The 22,204-nt window shown below is 39.0% G+C and overlaps 1 protein-coding gene across 2 annotated transcripts in view; it reads right to left on the minus strand.

Moving 5' to 3' along the window:
* The window catches only part of PRKG1 (protein kinase cGMP-dependent 1), a 1,104,481-nt gene that overhangs the window by 372,929 nt on the left and 709,348 nt on the right, over positions 1-22,204 (minus strand). For both annotated transcript variants that reach the window (XM_031461315.2, XM_031461314.2), the window contains exon 4: positions 9,720-9,825. In XM_031461315.2, the coding sequence (XP_031317175.1) occupies positions 9,720-9,825 (106 nt within the window). The remainder of the gene's footprint in view (positions 1-9,719; positions 9,826-22,204) is intronic.

Below are 22,204 nucleotides of genomic sequence, written 5' to 3' on the forward strand. Positions count from 1 at the left end.
TGGACCCCTTCCAGCCAACTGGAAAAACAGAATTTGTTTAATTTCTTTAAAAGTGCTGAATAATTTTAAACTATGTATTTATAGAATAACTGAAGTTGTGCTGCTTAATTGGAATCCTTCTAGGCTTCAGCATAAATTTTCTACTTGTACACATGAAAAGTAAATTTTTAAATGATATGCTTATCAGGGGGTTTCAAAGAAAAAAATACCTTCTCCCTTCTGTTTTTAAATGACTTTTTAAAACCTCAAGGTTCCTTTCACATATGGATAGATGATTGCACACAAGTTAATTTTAGGATCTTTTTCAACGGTTGAAATGCATCAAGAAATGAATTTCCAAAAACTTTTTTGGTCATTCTTTATCCTTGTGCCTATTTTTTTTAAAATGTGTTTACCTATTGGCACTTTTCTTCTATTAAAAAAAAGAAATGATAAATACTGATCTAGTGATCCGACATTACCCATTTTCAGGGAGTTGACCTGATGTAATCAAGAGAACAAGGGCTTTGGAACTAGGTCTGCTTTTGATCTATCTATGTGATGCTGGGGAAGTTTCCCACTTTCATAACTCCAGTTACCTCCTGAATAAAATGCAAATAATGCCAGCTACCTCAAAGGGTTTCGTCAAAGTTAAGGGAGACCGTGTGTAAAGCAGCAGGTGCAGGCCATTTTGTTCCTATTTTTGTTTGCCCCCTGATCCCCTTCACTGCTGAAAACACACTGTTCACAACTCAGCCAGTACTTCTGCCACCAAACATCACACCAGGTGCACCCTCTCATAACCTCCCTTTCCAGTGTGCACTTTCCCTGCACCTGAGGCAAAGCAGAAAAGGAGGAATGGCTGGTTCGGAGATACCCATGCTTCTTAAACAGCCAGATTCTAAGTTGAAGGGTTCACCTTGATAAAATCATATAGGTAAATAAATTATGACTAATTATTTCAAGCCAAAAAAAAAAAAAACCCACTAAACTAAAAACAGAACCTAGAGTTCACAATTCACCTCTTTCATGCTTTTTCTAAACAAACTAATGAACTCTCTTCTCATGACAGATAAAATGCACAAGCTAAGACACACAGTTTGTCTAAATCACCCTGATGTTTACTTTGTCACTGGACAGCATTTCCTTATTCACACTCCAGAGTCTCAGATTTCTCTCCAGTGGTGGGGAAGGTTTCTAGATCAAGCAGAGAAATCTAGGTTTGCTGGGATTGAAGAAGCCTACCTTCTTAGTTTCCCTCAGAGCTCCTGGAGTCCTTCTGAACCTGCCCATCACAGAATAGTTCTGATAGAAAAGAACTCCCTCCCAGATGCACCAATCCTTGGCATTCGCCACATTTTACAAAGACAGGACTGTAGGGAGACTCAGTAGGAGGGATACAGAATGAAATAAGCCTCTAATATGGTATTGTAAATCAACTACACTTCAACAGAGAAGAATCAAAGAAATAAGCCCAACTACAGAAACAATTTATTAGGATCAAAACTACAGCAATAAAATGGAGGAATATTAAACTGCTTTATCACACTGCTTTAGCTTTTTACACTCCAAAGTGCTGAGCAACTACCCCTAGGGACATGGTGAGGGAAAGCTAGCCTACCATCACCAAAGGGACCCACCCTTCCAAGCTCAGACTCATGAAGGGGCAACATAATGGATCACTGTACTGAGTCCCTTAGTCAGGGCCTTGTCTCCTCTGTGAACAGGTGTCATCTGAATGAGAGTCCTTACTTGACTTAAACAGGCAATGTTAGCCACAAATTCTGTAGATATCTTATTTGCAAGGATTAGAAGAAATTGACATGTGAAGGTGAGTGTGCCTCTGTGAAAATGTTGTCCATGAATAATTTTCATCACTGTATAATTAGGCAAATATCAGAGACTGCATCATCTTTCTTTTCAAAATGGATCGATAGGGAGACATTTCTGCAAATGCTTGATGACAGCAGGAAATTAATGGCCACTTTTATATTTATCTGCTCCTGTGTCATCTCTAATGAGAATGGATCTGCTACCAGGAAATGGTCTGTGAGCAGGCCGACCTGAAACGGGGTGAGAAAGGGCCTCTATTCTTCACATTATTTCCCTTCAAATTAATACTACGCCAGCTTTGTCAAGCTTAATTCTAATGCAGGTTCCACAATCTTCTAGAAAAGCTCTATTAAAGCTCAAAGCTTAAGAGCTTCACAGGTCTGTCACGTATTCTTTGAATTTTTTTTTAAAGTTCTAAAATCTAAGACTATTTTCATCTGCACCTTCTTTTGACATCTCTTGCTATAAAACCTGGGGAAAGCAAGATCACGATTTTGATTTTCCACGAATGTGATCTCAACAAGTCGTTTAGACTATGCTATTGCCCCTTACAGAATCTGTGCCCAAAACACAGCATCATGATTTCTTCAGACTGCAGTGTACCGAAGATACTCGGTCAATGAATGTACAAACAGTGCCACTCCTTAAGAGAAGTTCATGGGACCCAGCCTAACTAAGCAAGAGCAGGTCCTTCCTAAAGCCTGCCATCTGTGCTCGAGGAGCTGTGGGCAGGAGTGTGGAAGGGAGCCCAGAGCCACAAACTTCCTCCTCTGATGCCAGAAGACACTGACCCTAAGCTCTTGGTCATTTAATATCCATTTTAGAAATAACGGTGCTGCCTCCACACAGGTGGTGGGTTTCCAGACAACTGAAGGGCCCACCACGGAGCCTATGCAATTCCAAGACATAATCATTTTTATCCATCACCATTTAAAGTGACAGCTCTTATGCTATTACTGAGCATTTATTTCTGAGAACATATCCTAGATAGATGGGAGAAAGGAAAAGATTTACTAAGGTCTTGGGAAAGGGAACTGTTAGAGAAAAACATACAGTGAATGGGAAACCCAGATACACCAAGGCCAACGTCAACTCCCTGCCCAAATCTCCAGCCAAAGTAAATGTGAACTTGTTGAGAAGGGCAGCAATGGGTGGGAAGTGATATCTGAGTAGCCAGCAGTTACTGGGGCAATATGGGGCAGAGTCTAACAACAGCAGTTCTGGAGCCACTGGCTTTACTCCAACTAGTGTGGAACTTTAACTCTTTGGCCTTGGTTTTCTCATCTGTAAAATGGACGTGTTAGTGATTACTTCAGAAATTTTCCTTGAGGATTAAATGATTAATACATCTGAAGTGTTTTGAATATGGCTTGGCATACACTCAGTAGATGTCTGCTCATATTGTTTTGTTTATTCCTAATTATAGTCCTTCATGGTGAGAGCGTGCCCTGTTTTTGGCTGTAGAAACTGAGAATAAGTTAAAGAAACTTGCTTACAATTATATACCTATAAATGGTGAGTCCAAAATTTACACATCAATACTCTTTTCATAACAAGTCATATCAACACTTAAAATATTTGAAATCTGTTTTCCACCTTCGTCTCATATCCTAGATCAATGAATCCCAAGAGTGGTCCACAAACCAACAGCAGGAGCATCAGCTGAGAACACTGAAAATAAATTTCCAGACCCCACCCCACATCTGCCATTCAACATTGAAATTACAACGGCAGCTGTATGCCGTTACTTTCTCTTTCTATGGAGAACACAGAAATTCTAGCAGGAACATTAAAAATTGTCCTAGAGGAATTATGAAACACTAGAACATGTGTTTAGTCAAGGTTGTGGTGAATTCTACTCAGGATATTTTGAACAAAAGACAGTTGACATTCCAGAATAGCTGGGTTTCAGATTTACCTGGGATCGGAGAGCTGGATCATTATACAGTTGAATAGCAGGAGTTTGAACTGCGAGGGTCCACTAATATACAACTGTTTTCAGTAGCAAAAAGTATGATGCTACATGATCTGTGGTTGGTTGAATCCCAGGATGTGGAACCACAGATTCGGAGGAATCATGCACACAGAGGAACCATGGATATGAGGGCCGACTGTAAGTTATACTCAGATTCGTGACTGCAAGAGGATTGCTGCCTCTAACTTCCAAGTTGTTATCACCGATTTTCCACGTGACTCTGGGCAACCCCCATAACCAATCTAGGCCTCAGTTCTCTCACTGGTGAGTGACCTCTCATACCCATTACAACTTTATATTCTACTCAAAGAACTCTACATCTCTCCCTGACTATGTGATATAAAATAAAAATCTGAGAAACAAGGTGACCTGTTGGATTGAGTGATAAGAAAATGAAGTTCTTGATTTTTAAATTGGATTAGAGAAAGAAAAACTTGCAAGGGGTTTAAACATATTATGCTAAGACTGGAAGAAAATAAACATATAGAAAAAAGTCTATCTAATACCAAACTAATAAGTTACCTTTGTGGAGAGGAAAAAAGAAAATACAGCTAGCCCATCCTCATGTGAAGTTTACTATAGGGAGGAGCTGGAACCTGAGTCCAGGCATGGTAAAACAGTCAGACTGGGAATTCAGAAACCTGTATTCTAGTCTAAGTTCTGTTTCTAACTAAATGTGACCTTGTTTTGGCTTATCTGGGACACAGTTGCTTCACCTATAAAATGTGCACAGAGATGAACCTACATCTTATCTTAGGTTTTCCTAAATCTACAACTGTTTACTTCCCGTTGATGTTTCAGATCAGACATGAGGACGCATCACTATGTAGGACTCTACTAGTTGCAGAACTACCAGTGAGAAGAATGTAAAGCAATTAGAAGTTTCAGGAAGGTTGGGTCTGAGTAGAGAGAGATACAGGCTGAAATCAGAGTCAGCCTCAAACGAAATTATCCTCAGAGTGAAGGCCTTTCTGATATCAAAAGGACAGCCTGAAGTTTCTAGGACAAAGCCATATTGTGTTTTGAGGTTTTTTGGGGGGGCATCACTTACTTTTCTAATATGCATATGTAAGTAGCATGTTTAATTATATGTTAGATGTATACACCAGTATTCTTCTTTTAGAGATCAGATTTGGGGCTTACTCCCTAGGAATGGAAATAAGGAATAAACATTTACAGGGCACCAAAATGTATGGCAGGGCTTTCAACAAGAAAACTGTGGCAGAAGGAGTAGTCAGTGTAGTAGCTCTACGATCTACCGAAGGCTCACTCTTCACTTTGACACCTTGTATGCAGATGCTGCTAAAGCCCTCAGAGGAGGCCATTAGTTTGAGCTTTGTTACAAATTCCAGGGGTTGGACTGGAGATCCCTGGAGAAGATCCACCCTTCTGCCTAAAGAGGGCAAAACTATATGACTGGAAGTTTCAAAAGTGAAAAATCTGTCCCAATTCCTTAATGGTTGGAGGCTCAGCTGGGAACCAAATAGTCAAAGAACTTAAACATACCCAAACTTATAAAATTCTGTTTATTGTGAATACAACATGAGACTTGGTGACTAATATTAATTCCTCCTTCAACCCAGGGAAGGTCAATCAGAAATCTGTAATTGTTTTTAAGGGGCATCAGATTCTTTTGTCTGTCACAACAGGCACACTCGGTGTGCTACACCGTAGATCACCGTAGTAAATACATTAGTTGGAAGGGAGAGGAGCCTTTTGGGAGGCTCTCCACTGGGAGGGAGCATGCGGTGGATAAGGATATCAAAGACCGCCACGTGACCAGAGCAGAGAGTGAGAAGATAAGGGAGGGGAAGGCGGTGAGTGAGGTGAATCTGGAGAGGTCCGCAGTAGCCAAAGGAGGCAGGGCTTTGAAGACAAAGTTGAAGACCTAGTTTATCTTAGGAGTGAGAAGTCATGCAAAGGTTTCGTGCAGTCTAAGATGACATGAGCATATCTGCCTTACAAAGATTCCTTAGTGATCAAGAAAAGGTTTTCTGAACATCAACAGACTTGATTGAGTAGCTTAAATTCCAAACAGTCCCTGCTGTGTCTCTGATTTGTCAGTGAGACGAGTAAGATAAACAGAAGTTCATCATCATCATCAGTGTCATTATCATCATAGTTTAGGGCCAACAGAAAACCCAGTTTCTGTAAGCATTTCCCAGTGGTCACACAGCTGCATTCTAACGCTCCTCTGGATATAGATGTTTGTGCCAACAGCATCACAGAGAATATGCTCAGAAAAACAGCAACACAAATTAACTGGCAGTTACTTGGCTCATTTTTCAGTAATTCCCCTGAAAAACAGCATTTTTTCAGTAGCCAAAGAAGATGGAAAATGTTGGCAACTGACAAGGTCGCTACTGGCCTTATAGCAATCATGCCTTGCTTAGCAGAGCAGCCCCGTGAATTTTGTTGTTGTTATTATTGTTGTTATGCTTGCATAGAACATCTGTTTACATCAGGGGATGGGAACTATAAGCACAGAAGAGGAGCAACGAAATAGGATTAAAGAGCCAGAAATCATGGGTTGATGTGGCGTTTAATAGCAATGGGAGGCCAACCACATGACTGGCAGTTACAAAGTGGATAAATAAACTGGAATGAAAATAAAAAACAACTTTGATAATAAAAATCCTTTCACTTTGGCTGTGCATTTATGTGCCGGGAGTGTCCCCTTTTCTCACCCTCCAAACTTATTGCTTACTTAGGAAAATGAATAACAGTGATATAGAATCCTCCCTCTTACAGCTGTCCCTGCAGTTCCTCAATTAGGAGGGCATTTCGATGTACAACAGAGACCCTCACTGCGAAGAAGTCTGATGATTTCTGATACCATTTGCTAGACTTATTTCCCCGATACTGTCACAATTGCTTCAACTGCTTTAACTCCTTAAGCGAATGTAAAGTATATGACATCTATAATCAAAAAATTCAGAGGGAAGCTTTACTCAGCAAAACACATTAGAGAAAAACACCCCTTCATACCTACAGAGATTGTTACAGAGAATTTTAAAGTATGAAGTCTCTATTTTTATGATGTTAAAGTAATTTTTTTCTAAACACGAAGCCATAAAGGAAAAGTTGGTTGACTTAAGTACATAAATTTTGAAAGCTTTGACATAATGGACAAGACTGGTAAGCAAAATCTTTAAAAATCAACAATCAACAGGGAAATAAACTTTCCTACCATGACTTCAGAATTGTTTTTGATTCATTTTGGTCATCTTATTTTTAACAAGATCTATCATTTCCTTGGGGAGTATTATGCCATCTCAACAGCCATGCAAAATAAATGGCAGCAAGTATAGTTCACCTGAGAAAGTGAAGGAAGAATGAATATTACTCACTTTTTCAGCTTCACCAGTGTAATAGCACAGGGCCTAAGATTAGAAGATCCTACACTTGGTTTAATACTACGCCAACAATGTCTTGAAATTTAACAGTTTTGCAAAAGGGGCCCTGAATTTTATTTTCCACTGGGCCCTGCAAATTATGGACCTGTCTCACACTTACTGTCCTGTACACTGCACATCTACAAAGCAGTAAGCTTTGTGCCAAAGAGGAATACTAAGGTGCTTAAAAAATAGCCCTAGTCTTGAAAACTTTATAGTATAGAAGTAGAAATAAGTTCAGCAGTCAGATTAGAATAAAGTAGGAAATAAGACACATGGTAGAAATGAAGCTCCAGATGAGGGAGGGGATACTTCTCAGTACAAAGGTCAGTATCTGTGGAAGGGGCAGTATTTAGCTGGATCTAAAAGTAAGAGAGATTTGAACATGGACAATATGGGAAAAGGCAACAGAGGCAGCGTGATATATAAAAGCACAGGGTCAGCCTGGGCACAGGCAATCATTTGGTTTGCAGGGGGCAAGAAGAAACCAGGCTGGAAAAGCAGGGGGCTTTGGCTTTAGGAGGGCCTTGAATATCCAGCTAATGAGACTGTAACTAATAGAACAGGAACCGTGAGCCACTGCAGGGTTATAGAGAGAGAACCAGTTGGTAGTTATAATTTAGGAAGATTAAAGCTGGCCCCAGACAAGAGTGGTCATTGTGTCTGTCACCTCTCTGGACTCCCAGCCCATCATTACATACACAAATGATGTGGACTTGATGTTTTACAGAGTGGCCAGATGGAAAGTGACATCAAAGTCAGCACCTATCTTTTTATCAAATCAGTTACACTTTACCTGCTCTAAGCTGACCAACTAGAAATGTGCACACACTCTGGAGAACCAACTTGTACTATTTAAAGTTTGATCTGTCAAAATAGGCAACAAATTCAGGCAGCTCTGAAAATCATACAAAAATGAGAGTATATCCAGGGTCAACTAAACACACACACACAGAAAGACACCTCCAATTTCCTGAAATTGTGCCTCTAAAAAAGTTTGTTGTCGCAGTCTTGCAAAACAGCACTGGCACTCATTCTGTCTCATTGTGAAAACAAAGTTACCGAAGTTGAAACCAACATCATAAATACCCAACTCTAAGGTATGTAAGACAAATAGTGACTCTGTCCTACAGATAAGCATTTCATTAATTACCAATTGGGATCTTTCTCTGTTAGGGCTGCATCACAAGAAATCAATAACTTGTACTTTAATAAAGGCTTAAAATGAATATTCATCGTCTCTTTCTCTCCATTCACATACACACCTATATATATACACATATATGTCAATACACATATCTCAACATATCTCAATATCAACGTATATACAAATATTACATACACATATGGAACCTGAATAATTTTATTTCCTTGCAAACTAAACATCAAACAGAAATTTGCATTTCTACTTCTAAGTGTTTCAGCCAATCATATTAAGTTAAAAACCCAACACCCTACCAGTAGGGGGTAATTTTTAATATATTATGTGACATCAAATTAAAGTTTATTGTCCTTTTAGCAGGAATATAGAAAAAATCATGTGGAAATGAAAAATGTATAACCGCTTAATCAGAAACAAAATTTACCAAATACCCAAGTGAGAAATAATAAAATTGCATCTTAAGAAAATTCAATAGCTATCTGTGAAGATGTATCACTGAAATGAAATATGAATTGGATTTTTTAGCTCCATTTAAACCATTTTTTCACCAAAAATAAAAATGCAAAATGAAAAGGCCAGTTTAACATTCTCTCAAAAATAAAATCTTAATTGGTGTTACACTCCCATTTAGTTCACATACTCTGTGCATCACTAATGACACTTCTGTTTTGAAAAGAAAAAATGATACAAAATACTTTTCCAAAGAAAGTCAAAGTAGTCAATATTCATTTTTATGATAAAGTATTTAAAATAAAAGAAGCCGAGAGACAAAGAAATGAATTTCAGTGACTATCAGTATATTCCTAAGAAATGAAAGCTGGTGTTTTATCCCAACTCCTGTCGTATATTGAGTTATTATGATAATATAAAACATCAAGAAGAGAAAAGCTTTTGGTATTTCAGAGCTGCAACATAAAATTAATTTGGGAGCTTAAACTCAGGATTAAAGGATAATAAGCTGCTTCCTGGAACTTTCTCATCTTAGTCATCTGATCTTTAATATGGAACCTCACACAAGAGATGATTCAGTCTTACACTGTGGGTTGCTCTAGAAAAGGTACCATAAATATATTAACTGATAAATAGTTAAAGATGGACTCTATCCTTTTTTTTTTGTTTGAGCAAATGCTCACTTGTTTGTCAGAGTTGCTCTCCTCTACGACAGAATGTTGAAAAAGACTCTGAAGTTCTGACCTGACCACGTATCATAAAACTTGGCATCAGAAATAGAAAGAAGCCAACACAAAGTCTTTCACTTCCACAAATTTGCAGGCTAGTAAGACTGGGATAAAGGCAAAAAAAAGCTCCCTGTGCTGCATTTCAGAGGAGGGTTAAAGAGAATTACAAACTCTCAGGAGAAAAGAAAGCATCCTACCTTTTTAAAAATTCCATATACTCGGTATGCTTGATGAGTCCTGTCCTCATCATTATTGTTTGAAAACATTGTCGATCAATGGCCCAGAGTTTCACATTTACAAGAGCTGGAGGAAAAAAAAAATAGGGAAAAATTAGAGAATTTCCAACAGTGAACTACATTGTGCAAAAGTGATGAGTTGCTCAGGAGAAGAATGAAAATGATTAACCTGCGTTTAAAGCTCTTATCATAATGCTATCCTATTTCGTTAGGAAGGCAAGTATTCTTACACACAAAAAGTAGTTCATCATTTTCAATACTAGTTTATTGTCTATAAGGAAGGTTCCTGTCGCTCTTACATCCTTAAGGGTTGAGAATATCTAAGTATACATTTAAAGTATTTAATAGTATCAAGACTATCTATGAAGGAAATCACATGAAGAGTAAGAGAGGTTCACAAGAAATGAGTCTGTGGTAATTAACCAGAATGGTGTTAATGACTCACATGATCATATTTTAATTGTAAGAGGTATAGGTGAAAATTCAATTTTCAGGTTTAGGGGTGAATTTAATAGAATAGAAATGATAATTACAATTAAATTGTAACCTGTGCCAAAGTTACTATATGAAGTTATATTAGCTATGTTTGTTGAATTTTAATTTCTACTCTTACATACACTGTCTTTGACGATGACTAAATATTGAACCTGAATACCACAGAACTTCACCATTCGATCTACTACACACATGACTAAAAGCCAAGGTTTAGAAAAAGACAGAATTTATAGTGTAAAAAAATATGTTAAGAGAAACGTAGATCTTAAAAGAACACACTAAAAATATTGGTAACTGAATCTGAGTGATGGGTACACAAGACATGTATTTTACTATGCTGTTTGTTTTTATGTATGCTTGCACATTTTCATAATAAAAATACATATTTTCAGTTGGCACAAGAACCAAAAAAGCCAATTCTTACCTCCTACCCATGGGATAAAGGGGTAGAGAAGGGCTGGGCAGGGATTTGAGCACGACCAGTGAATGGGGCCAGGATACAGTTTAATGAGCCAGACATAGAAAGATGGATGAATGCACTTCTCTCTTCTTCAGTTTTCAGACTAAACCCAGTAAATGCAACAGATCAAGATCTGGGAGTAAGAGGGGAGAAAACGTTAGCCTAATCAGGCCATGTGCATGCACTGCAGGAAGGGGCTAGAAGACAGACACAGAGGACCAGAGGGAAAAGATGACAAAAGGAATTTTGCACTCTAGAGTAAACCTTTATCTCTGAATTTTCCCTTGCGCAAAGTTGTTTGGAGCTAACGCATGTCTTCTCCCTTGGCCAGCTCTTTATTGGAGAAAAAAAGACACTCAGTTAAGTAGAAAAAGAACAAAGCAGCAAGGACTGGTGTATGCGTGGCTGCATTCCAAATATCCTTCAAAAACAACCTTCATCAAAAACGAAGCTCCTCTCACAGGTATTGTCCAGTTCCATTCTAGCTCCTCTGCTGTATCCAGGCTCCTTTCCAGAACACCTGTTTACTTGAGATGAACCATGCAAGTGGATGCTATAGCCACAGAGGTCTGAGAAAGTCAAGACAAGATTCACAAGTAAAACCTTAAATGTGAGGAGTTGAACTAGGAGAGAAACGGACAAAAGGTAGTTGAGGTGGGAATGGACATAAACAAGAGCATAGCTGAGAGTGAGCCTGGGCCATGCGAGTCCAGTCAGTGATAAAACGATGGAAGTGGCTGAGATCTCTGTAGGTGCACCATATAATTGGAGAGAAGGTTGATGCAGGGCCCTGGAAACCAGGCATCCCAAGCAAGGATTCATTTGATGAACAGAAAGCTATTAGAGAGCTTAAGACACAAAACAAAGCAAAAACCCCCACAATTTTAAAGGATACACCATGGGCAGATCAGAAAATATTTTTAATGCTTACTAGAAAAAAAATCACTATTTTCTATATTTATCATTATTTTTAATGGTTCCCAGGTATTTCCAATATAGAAAAGCCTCCTCCCAAAGGACAAATTAGGATGCATCAACAAATTTTGTCATTTAAATAGCAGCAATAAAAATAGTTGTACCATTATATATATATACATATATATACACACACACATATATATTAAATGCATCTCAAAGCCATGAGAAGAGGCATAATGTCTCAGTGAAATAAAGCATATGTACATTTTAAGGCTTTGCTCTGCAGAAAGATTCCACAGTGCATACTCCTGGTAACAGTAGATAAAAGCTGCTATAATAATCTCTTAAACCAAAAGATCTGATCATAGCGATTGCGGGAGAAAGACTAATTGGAGAGGGAAATATATTGGATTCAAGAACACTGGAGTCAAGCAGAATACAGACCAACACTGGTGCTATCAAATGACAATTTATGTAAAAACTGCAGGGCAGAGTAGTAACATGGTGAAAGCTCAGTGTGAGGAAAATTGTTCTGGTAATATACTGTATGCATGGGTTCAAACAAGGAGTAAGGAGCGCCAAGCAGAGGCCACAGTAATTCAGGAGTGAAGTGAGGTGGGTATTAGTGGGTAAGGCAGCAGTGGGGTTAAGAGCAGAGGCTTGGCAGGTGTGTGTGCGCGCATGTGTGTGGATACACCAAGTTCTCTGCAGCATTTTAAGTCTGAGTTCACACTTCAAAGCCAGGTTCCGTCCCTGCTTTCTCCTGATGAACAACACTTCCATCTTATGAACCACTAGAGCTTTTTCTGCCTGTCACTCGTTGTCACTTAGCACATGTTACCAACATTGTCAATTATCTGTCTGTTTTCTCAAGTGAGTGTACTTTATTCTCTCAGAGAAATGTCCCCGTCTTCCTAGTCTCCCCCAACTCAAGAAATATGCTTCATATTTGATAAACATTGGGTATAATTAATGTAATTTATGTAGGTGAAAGTCACCTGCAAAAAATATATGCATAGTCAGACTCTAAGATTCCATTAAAATGTCTAAACTGAATTAGGTATCATAATCCACGTGTTGAAAAATGATCTCTAAAAACAAGTTCGCAGAATTCAGTATTTTCATTTTATCTTCTGATTTGCCTTTAGAGGGGCTACTGAAATGCCTCAAAGTAAAACTGTGTCTCAGATATTTTGTACGATAGTGAACGTGACTTGATGAAACTACAAATCTACCCATGACCTTGGGCAAGGTGCCAACACCTTTTTTATATTCAGCCAATATGCATATTAGTCAAGTCAGCATTTTACAGGTGGGCAAGCATGACTAATAATCACTGTGCCATGTTGTCAGAAGTATGGTTATGTTAGAGTTGTGATTAACATCTTGCTTCCTAAACAGCCTGCTGGAGTGTAAGTCTGTTGCTTCCATAACTTAAAGAGAACATTAAAAAAAAAATCCATTTACCTTTGATCTTAAGTGGTATATTAATCTCCGTTGGGGATAAGCACTTCACAAATAAAATTGCTGTGGTTTTCAGTGATTACTGTTGTTGAACATAGAAGTCTGAAGAGAGTAAAGCAGAGAAAGTGCTGGGAAGGGATTTTCCTTTTTGTTCAAGTATGTATCTAAAGTTCTCTGTTGAAACATTTATTTTTCAGGTTAAGGCCAGACTGAACTCCGTGGAAAATATGCAAGTTCCTATTACTCTGGGAATCTCTAAATGCAGGAGTACATTACGAACACCTTCAACACAGGCAAAAGTTGGCCTTCACTTAGGGGACAACACAGTTATAGAGGAATGAGCCATAAAATTGTGCTAAAATACGAGACCACAAACCTGGGTTTGGCTAAAATTCTCCCACTGGGAATTCATATGCTGCTCAATTCAAATTTTGGAGGAACAAAGAGAAAGCATGTGTGGATATAAAGCACTTACAGACTCAAACATTTATTCTGCCCACATTTATTTTACACCAATGTAGCTGACACGGTCACTATATATAAGGAAAAGAAACCAAACTGACAATTTCTGCCCTTGAGAAACATGTAATCTAACACAGACTTGGACAAGTATCCTTCTTGCCAAATCTGGCCCATGGTCAGTTTTTGTACAGCCACTTGCTGAGAATGGGTTTTCTTTTTTTAATGGTTGAAAACTTAAAAAGTAGAGTATTTCATGCCATGTGAAAGTTTTATGAAACCAATTTTAGTATCCATAAAAATCTTATTGAAACACAGGCATGCCCATATATTTATATATTATGTCAGACTGAATTGAGTAGTTTTGACAGAGACCATATGGACGGCAAAGCCTAAAATACTTACAACCTGGCCCTTTACAGAAAAGAGCTGCGGACTTCGGATCCAGTGTAATAGAAAATGAAATCAAGAGTAAGTGCTAGCAGGAGTTACGTATCTGGGGCTGTGAATACACAGAACAGGCAGCACAGACTCCCCGTGAGGAAGCAGCAAGACAGCTCATCGGAAAGCTTTGCAGAAGGGAACTATCCAAGCCAAGGTTCTTCAACTGGTGCTATGCACTAAATGTGTCTCTCCCAGAGTCAAAAATTAAAGCACTAATCCCCAATGTGACGGTGTTGGAGATGGGGCCTTTGAGAAATAAATAAGCTCTGGTACCAATTCCAATGTGGGAGATGAGGGGTTCCCCATACCAACAAGCAATTCTCAGGACGCCAGCTGGGCGTCATGTAACTCCATTCAATTCTGACACCATCTATCCAGAGACAGTGTCAGATGCCACAGGTTAAGGTTCAGTCCTACAAGACTGTCCCCCACCACCTTCAGACGTTAGCCACAGCCTCGGCTGTAACATGTGCTTCAGACCGACGGCCTATAAATTAGAGGTTCTTAAGACCCACCTCCTTGGGCTCAATTCATTTGCTAGAATGTCTCACAGAACAAAAAACAGTTTATTTAGTAGTTTAACAGTTTATTATAAAAGGATGTAACTCAGGGAACAGTCATACAAAAGAAATGCATGGGGAAAGCGTTCAGAGCCTCCAAGCCCTCTCCAGGTGAGTGACTTTCCAAATCTTCATGTATTCACTAACCCAGAAGTTCTCTGAACCCTGTGCTTTCAGGTTTTTATGGAGGCTTCATTACACAGGCATGATTGATTAAATCATCGTCCACTGCCGACTGATTCAATCTCTAGCCCCTCCCCCTTCCCTGGAGGTCAGGGGGTGAGACTGAAAGTGCCAATTCTCTAATCAACCTGGTTGGTTCTCCTGGCAACCAGCCCCATCCTTAAGTAGAATCCAAAAGTCACCTCATTAACGCAACAAGTGAGACTTTTGTTGCTCTCCTCACTTTGGAAATTCCAAGGATTTTAGGAACTCTGTGCTAGAAAAGGGACTTACACCAAATATATATTTATTATAAATCATAGTATCACAAGAGGTTATCACATCAAGATGAGGTCCTGAGGATGGAACCCACATGATGTGATTAGCATCCTTATAAAAAGAGGAGTCTCCCCACTCCCCGCCACAACACACTTACCGAGAAAAGGGCATGTGAGACCATAGCCAGGAAGGGAGCCCTCACCAAGACCCCAACTGTACCGACACCCTGTTCTTGAACTTCAAGCCTGTGAGAAATAAATGTTTGTTGTTTAACCCACCCACTCTATGGTATTTGTTACAGGAGCCTAAATAGAGACACCTGGGATCCACGAAGCCCCAAGGAGTCTGTGGATAGAACTCAAGGATTTGTCAATGTGAGGCAGGGAAACAACATCTTTATTTTTACTACCCTGTTACAGAAATTTGGCATTTCTATTATAAGTATAGGCAACAAATCACAGTAAGTGTTTTGTCACCCAAAGAAACCAGGGCTATTTTTTACATCATCCTACATTTGCTGCAGATACTTATAAATCTCATTTACACTCATCATTACTTTGAAATCAGGGTATTTACTAGACCCTTTAGATCTTATTTTTAATGAGTTATTTTATCACAATTAATTATCCAATGTTTCATCTCTGTATTTCAATGTAAATGGTTTTCTTTGTAATCCAGTATATTTTATTTTATGCTTTTATAAACATTCTCAGAAGGGTCCGTATGCTTCAGAGTGAGAAATCGGTCCAAGGCACCCATAAGATTAAGAACTGCTGCTCTAAGCATCCTGGAGATAGGATGACCTTGGAGAAGGCAGCAGTGAGGGTGGTAAGGGCACCATCCACAGAGACACACAAATCGTTACTAAGTAAACACTACTTATTTAGTCAGGAGCCACTTCCCTGAGTTCCCTGACTATTCCCAGCCCTCCTCGGCAGGACTCTCAAGGATCCCCCCCCCCCACCGCCGCCGCCCCTAGGTCAACAGATAAAGGGTTAACACTGAGCCCAGCAGGGGCCTCTCAGACCTGGCCCTAGAACTAAGTGTGCAAGAAAATTACGTTTCCCCCATCACCACTACCACCCCAAGAAAGTCTAACAAAGAAGGCTCTCGTCACATGGGTAAAGACGACGAGGTGATTCCTGGAGCAAACTGGAAGTGGTCCAGGGAGGCTGACGCGCTGGACAAGGCAAGAGAGAGGTCAAACTGAAGGATAAGGAAATCACAAATGGTTTTCATATCTTTGCAGTGGAGTTAGGACATGATTCTGAAGTCACTGGGGAGCGAGGAATGAAGGTTTAAAGTAGATGGTTCACTTCAGAAAGATTGTTAGCAGTAGCATAATGGTACGCTGAGGGAGAAAAGGAGACAAGGGAAGCGAGAGAGAGACAGAGTGAGATCAGCAGGCTCTTGTTATCCGAGTGGCTTCTGGTGGTGGCAATGACGCTAGAGAGATGGATGAATTGGAAAGGTATCAAGAAGCCTGAATAGACAGGGCACATCAGTGACAGAATCTGACCCTAACATCCACCTTTCTACTCTGGAAACATGAATGGAAATAAAACAGTGGAATAATGAATGCTTTATTCATATTATTCAAAAGTACAAGTGGCAAATGTATTTGCAGATAACTGCTGTTTTTTAAGTGCAAGGACCATGCACATCACAAAGTAATCTTGGTGACTTAAGGAACAAATGAGCTTGTAATTTCTTTACTTCTATACTATGAATGTAACAGTATATCTTCAAACTATTTTCTCAGACTTTTAAAAACTATCTTTGCCATGAAAAGTAATCTAATCATCTTAACATTAGAATCACTTGGTCCAACAGATATTTATACTCTAGAAATAAATGTGCTAGGTTGCTATAAGTGTCACAACAAATGCTCAACATCATTAAACATTATGGAAAAGCAAATTAAACCCTTAAGAAGATACTACTTCACATCCATTAGGATGGGTATTCTAAAACAAACAAAACAGAAAGTAGTAAGTGTTGGCAAGAATATGAAAAAATTAGAACTCTTAAGCATTATTGTTGGTGGGAATGTGAAATGGTACAGACACTGAAAAATGGTAAAGCAGTTTCTCAAAAAATTAAACATAGAATCAACATATGAACCAAAAATTCCACTTCTAGATATACATACCCAAAAGAACTGAAAGGAGGGACATGAACAATTATTTGTGCACTAATGTTCACAGCAGGAATATTCACAATATCCAAAAGGTTGAAATAACCCAAATGTTCTTCGAAGGATGAATAGATAAAATGTAGTATATACATACAATGGAAAATTTATCAGCTTTAAAAAAGAAATGAAAATGTAATACATGCTACATTATGAGCATTGAAAATGTTCAATGAAATAAGCCAGACACGAAAGGACAAGTATTGTGTGATTCTATTGACATAAGGTACCTAGGATTGTCAAATTCATAGAAACAAAGTAGAATAGTGTTTCCCAGGGAGGGGGATGGAGAGTTATCATTTAATGGGTACACAGTTTCAGCTTGGGACAATGAAAGATTTCTTCAAATGGACCGTGATGATGGCTGCATGACGATGAGAATGTACTTACTTCAGCACCACTGAATTGCACACTTAAAATGGTAAGAATGATCGATTTTATGTTATGCACGTTTTACTACAATAAACAAAAATTTGATCAGATGGATTTACTTGGTTAGATAACTAAAATGTTTCATGGTTTGTTTTGATTTTCTTTAAGACTCTTGCCAGGATTTTAAGAAGAAATCAATATCTGGTCTTTCCAAGGCAGAGCTCAAATTCCACAAGCCACACTGGTGGCACTTCCCGGGTCTTCCTAGCCTCCTCCCCAGCCCTCCTGATTTGAGCTGGTTTTACATCATGTCCTTGCTTATAATGGTCCCCTCTAACTAGAATGACTTCTACCTCCTCACTTGTCTTCTAAAACTGTTTAATCATGCTTTCAAGATCCAGCTTATGGTTATATTTTTTCCCTTTTCAGACTGTTTCAGGGAAAAAAAAAAAATAAAACTTTCTGCAAGCTGGTTTCTACTTCCCTATCCCTTGATAATTTTAAATACGCCCTATCCAATATAACCACTAGCCATATGTGGCTACTGAGTACTTAGAACGAGGCTCGTAAAACTGAAATGTGCTCTATGTGTAAATTACATACAAGATTTGGAAGACTCAGTATGAAAAAGAACATAAAATATCTCATGAATAATTTTAAATTGATTATATGTTAATATTTTGTATATATTGGATTTAATAAAAATATACTATTAAATTAATCACACCTCTTTCCTTTTTCAAATGTGATCACTAGAAAATTTGTGATTACATGTATTTCTCACATTACATTTCTATTGGTCAGAGCTGCTCCAAAATATCGACATTCATATAGTTTCTTTACATGTTTCTCTTGTGCCTGGGACATCACAAATGAAGAGCTCATTAAACGTTTTTTAATTTGAATTTTGTGTGCATGCCAAATATTTTCTCCAAATAAAATCTGTTTCTATTCTACTTCACTGGAAAATTACCCTAGACCCTCAGAATCCCTGTCAGAAGAAAACTGGTTTTCAGTTGAGCTTGTCCTCGTGTTTTTCCCCGCCAGCAAAATACAAGTAGAATTTTCTGACAAGGATTCCAGAGTAACTTATTCTTCCCCAAGTCAACCTCTGCTCTCCAGGGAACAGTCTCAGTAAGTGAAAGTTTCTGTTGATCTGAAAGTTTCTGCTGATCTATCTTTTCTTTGAATGGGTGGAAGCTTTGGAGGGCTTAATGCGGGAGGAAGACAAGACAGGTGTCATTAGCTTACTCTCTTACTTCACCTTTAACATTAAAGATGCCAGCTCACACCATAAGGTCCTTTACAATATGCTTGAGGAATTCCAGAAATTCAGCTTTTATGCCCCCATCTTTCCCCTCAAAACACAACAATTTCTTGATGCCTGAATCATCTGTGATCACTCAGATAGTGCTATGGAATCGACTTGGAAGAGAGCTTGAGGGGGTCCATGAATCCCACAATGGCTTCCCAACAGTATTAAGGCATATTTTTGCCTAAAGCAAAATTCCAACTGCCAGAATGTTCTGAGACAAATGCTTCCTAATTAGAAAAGGCCGTTTGCTGTTTACAGTGCATCTGGAGCACACTCATATCTGCATCGTGCAAAGTGCTGCACTGTTAGTGGGGGGGGGGTTATATGTTAAACCTTCTTGTCTAGAAAAGTTCTAATGATAAATACTCTATGAAGATGGTGGATTGTAAAATTGGACATTGCAGATAATAATCACTATTATAAACTTAATAGTAGAAAAATCACTTATCAGTGTTGTCGTGACGATCCTGCATCTGAAAGGATGTGTAGTGGGCTGTCCTTTCATGAAACCAATAAAATCAAGAAACTGTTTCTCTAAATTCTGCTCTACTTCATACCTTGAACAATGTAACCGGTAAGGCCAACTGATAATGTTTTAGTATTTTCAAAAACTTCAAAAAGTTAACATAAGGATTTTAAAATTTAAATTCACTTTCAAATGTTAAGGAACCTGAAAGGGCCAAACAGATGGTGATAATTTGAGTACAGATATGAAGAATGAGCATTATTTTAGTACCGTTATTCAACATTTACCATACAATATGATAAGAACTTTATTTGTGTTCCAATTCTATTTAACCTATATTAATCCCATGAGATATTCCTGTTCTCTTTCTATAAATATGGGAACTGAGTCTCAGAGAAGCTAAGTCACTGCCCAGGTCCTACATATAATGATTAGAAGACTCAGTTTCAACTGACTCCAAAGCCTAGTTTTGGTTGGTTGTTTGGTTTTTGTTTTTGTTTTTATTACATGCTTCTGAAACTGGGGTAAGAATATCCACTTTCCTCACCCTATTTTTCTGACCCTCTTCACCACCCTACTCACTGTCACTAAATACCACAGGAGCAAAAAGGAATACAATGACTTCAAAAACGGAAGTAGGGGAAGATTTCTTGACTTAAAACAGAAGAGGGCTGCCAATTTTACTTAAGGTTTTAAGGCAATGGGAACCTTCAAAGGTATTTTGCACCTGAGGCAGGCTCCTCGTGGCCACCCTCTCCCACCCCGCCTCTCCTGGTGCTCATCACGTCACGCCTGGCACGCTCCCCTCCCTAACGTCTAGAGTTGCCAGGGGTGACCATCCGTCTCTGCAGGGCCTTCAGTGAAAAAGCTCAAGAAGCACTGTGCTCCATTCTACAGGCTCTGATTTTGATGCTGGCTGAGTCCCAGTGGTGTTCCAAGAAGTCATCTTTAGCAGTTAAAGCCATGTGAACCAACCTGAGTCCAGCTGACAGCAGCCACCAAGGGTGGCAGAGATAAATGTGTGGGAGGGCCGAGTGTGCTACAGCAAATTCAACTCAAGCAGAACCCTGACCACATTCCCCTTCTTGTGGGCCAAAGCCCACAAACACCAAAAACTAAGTACTAATTAGTAACAGGTTCCAGGGATGCAAAATCTGGCTGTGGAATTCCCTAAGTGTCCCAGTCTTTCTCCTGGCAGCCCTCATTTACAACGAACAGCACGCTGTATTGTCTTAAAATCTGTTAAACCAAAATGCACTTATTTAGAAACCTATAGATTCCATATAAAGCTGGTATTGGGGGCCGGGGGTGGAGGGAGAGGTACAAAAAGAGACAGATACACAGACAAACAAGCAAACCAACCCACCTCAGGTCACCTGAAACAACCCTGACATGAAGCAAAGTGGCAGGTATGTTAGGAAAAAAGAGTAACAGAAAAGGGAGAATGGGACTCCAGGGAATATGCGGCTTTCTGTGTAACTCAGATACAAATTAGGAACCTGGAAAGAAAGGAGGAGCCAAAAGACCCCCAGATAAGTCATGAAGACTGAAATGCTCTTGAGTTCCGTCTGCTGAACAGTAAAGATCACATAACCATTTTGTGAGCTACCGACAGAGAAACACAGTTAAGAAAGAATATGAAAGCGGATGTATGTATGTATATGTATGACTGAACTATTATGCTCTACACCAGAAACTGACACAACATTGTAAACTGATTATACTTCAGTTTAAATAAAAAAGAGAAAGTGCTAAGCTACTCCAATGAGTCCTACAAGATGAATCTTCCTAAAGCATTTTTCTAATCCTGTTACCCACAAAATATTCAGTGGTTCCCTGCTGCCAATAAGTGAAGCAAAACTTCTCCATCCTTGTGCTTAACCACATTCTGTTCCAGGGAACTTTTAGCTTCACCTCTCACAATCCTTTACACATACCTTTTATTTTATCCAATGATTCTACTGTCCAATTTCCAAACCCACCCTTCCTCCCACCTCCCGCCCCTGTTACTTTCCTTCACTCACGACAATTCTAGCAGCCCTTCAAGACGCAGTTCAAAGACCACTTTCTCCATGAAGGCTTTCCAGTTCGCCCCAGCTCGGATTTCACTACTTTTCTACAATTTTCTGACAGTGCCCCCTTTGTAGCTTCTGTCACTGACTTGCTTCGTAGTTATTTATGTACTGTAGTTAAATCAGTACCACACATGGCCCATTATGAGTACGGTGATGCCTTCACAGTATTCAATCAATGTTTCAGGGTACATAAGTGACTAGGTTACAAGGCAAAAACAATTTGTGAAAAAAACAAAAAACAAAAAACAAACAAAAAAAACCACTGAGGATACTCAGTCTGGATAAGAGAAAGGGAAAACAAAGTAACTGTCCTAAACGATTTGATGGTTTTATTAGACTTTAAGTAAATTCAATGAAGCTGTTTATAGTAGCATTAAGGACTAGCCTGAAATCAAAAGTTGGGAGACATTTATTACAAACATCCTTCAGACATTTATTGAGACCTTACTACGAGCCAAGAACCCTGCTAGACACTGCTGATGCAAAGAAACAAGGTACAGACCTTGTTCTCAAGTACCTCCTTGCTGCTGAAAGCTAATTTTACTTTTCCTTTTTATTTATATATTCACTTCTTTATGATTCCACCTTATGCTAATAGCCTCAATTATTCTATCTCAAGCAAAATTTGCATCCATCCACTACATAATGTTTCTGGTGGATTAAGAGGCAATTCCTCCTGAGTCATCAGGAACAGAATGAAGCCAGTAATTAGAAATGACAAGGTTGGTGATTAAGACTCAATGCAAAGACAAAAGGAATGCAGCAATGGCTCAATCTTGTACT

The sequence above is a fragment of the Camelus dromedarius genome, chromosome 8 (genome assembly GCF_036321535.1).
Source record: "Camelus dromedarius isolate mCamDro1 chromosome 8, mCamDro1.pat, whole genome shotgun sequence".
In the NCBI taxonomy this organism is placed as follows: Eukaryota; Metazoa; Chordata; class Mammalia; order Artiodactyla; family Camelidae; genus Camelus; species Camelus dromedarius.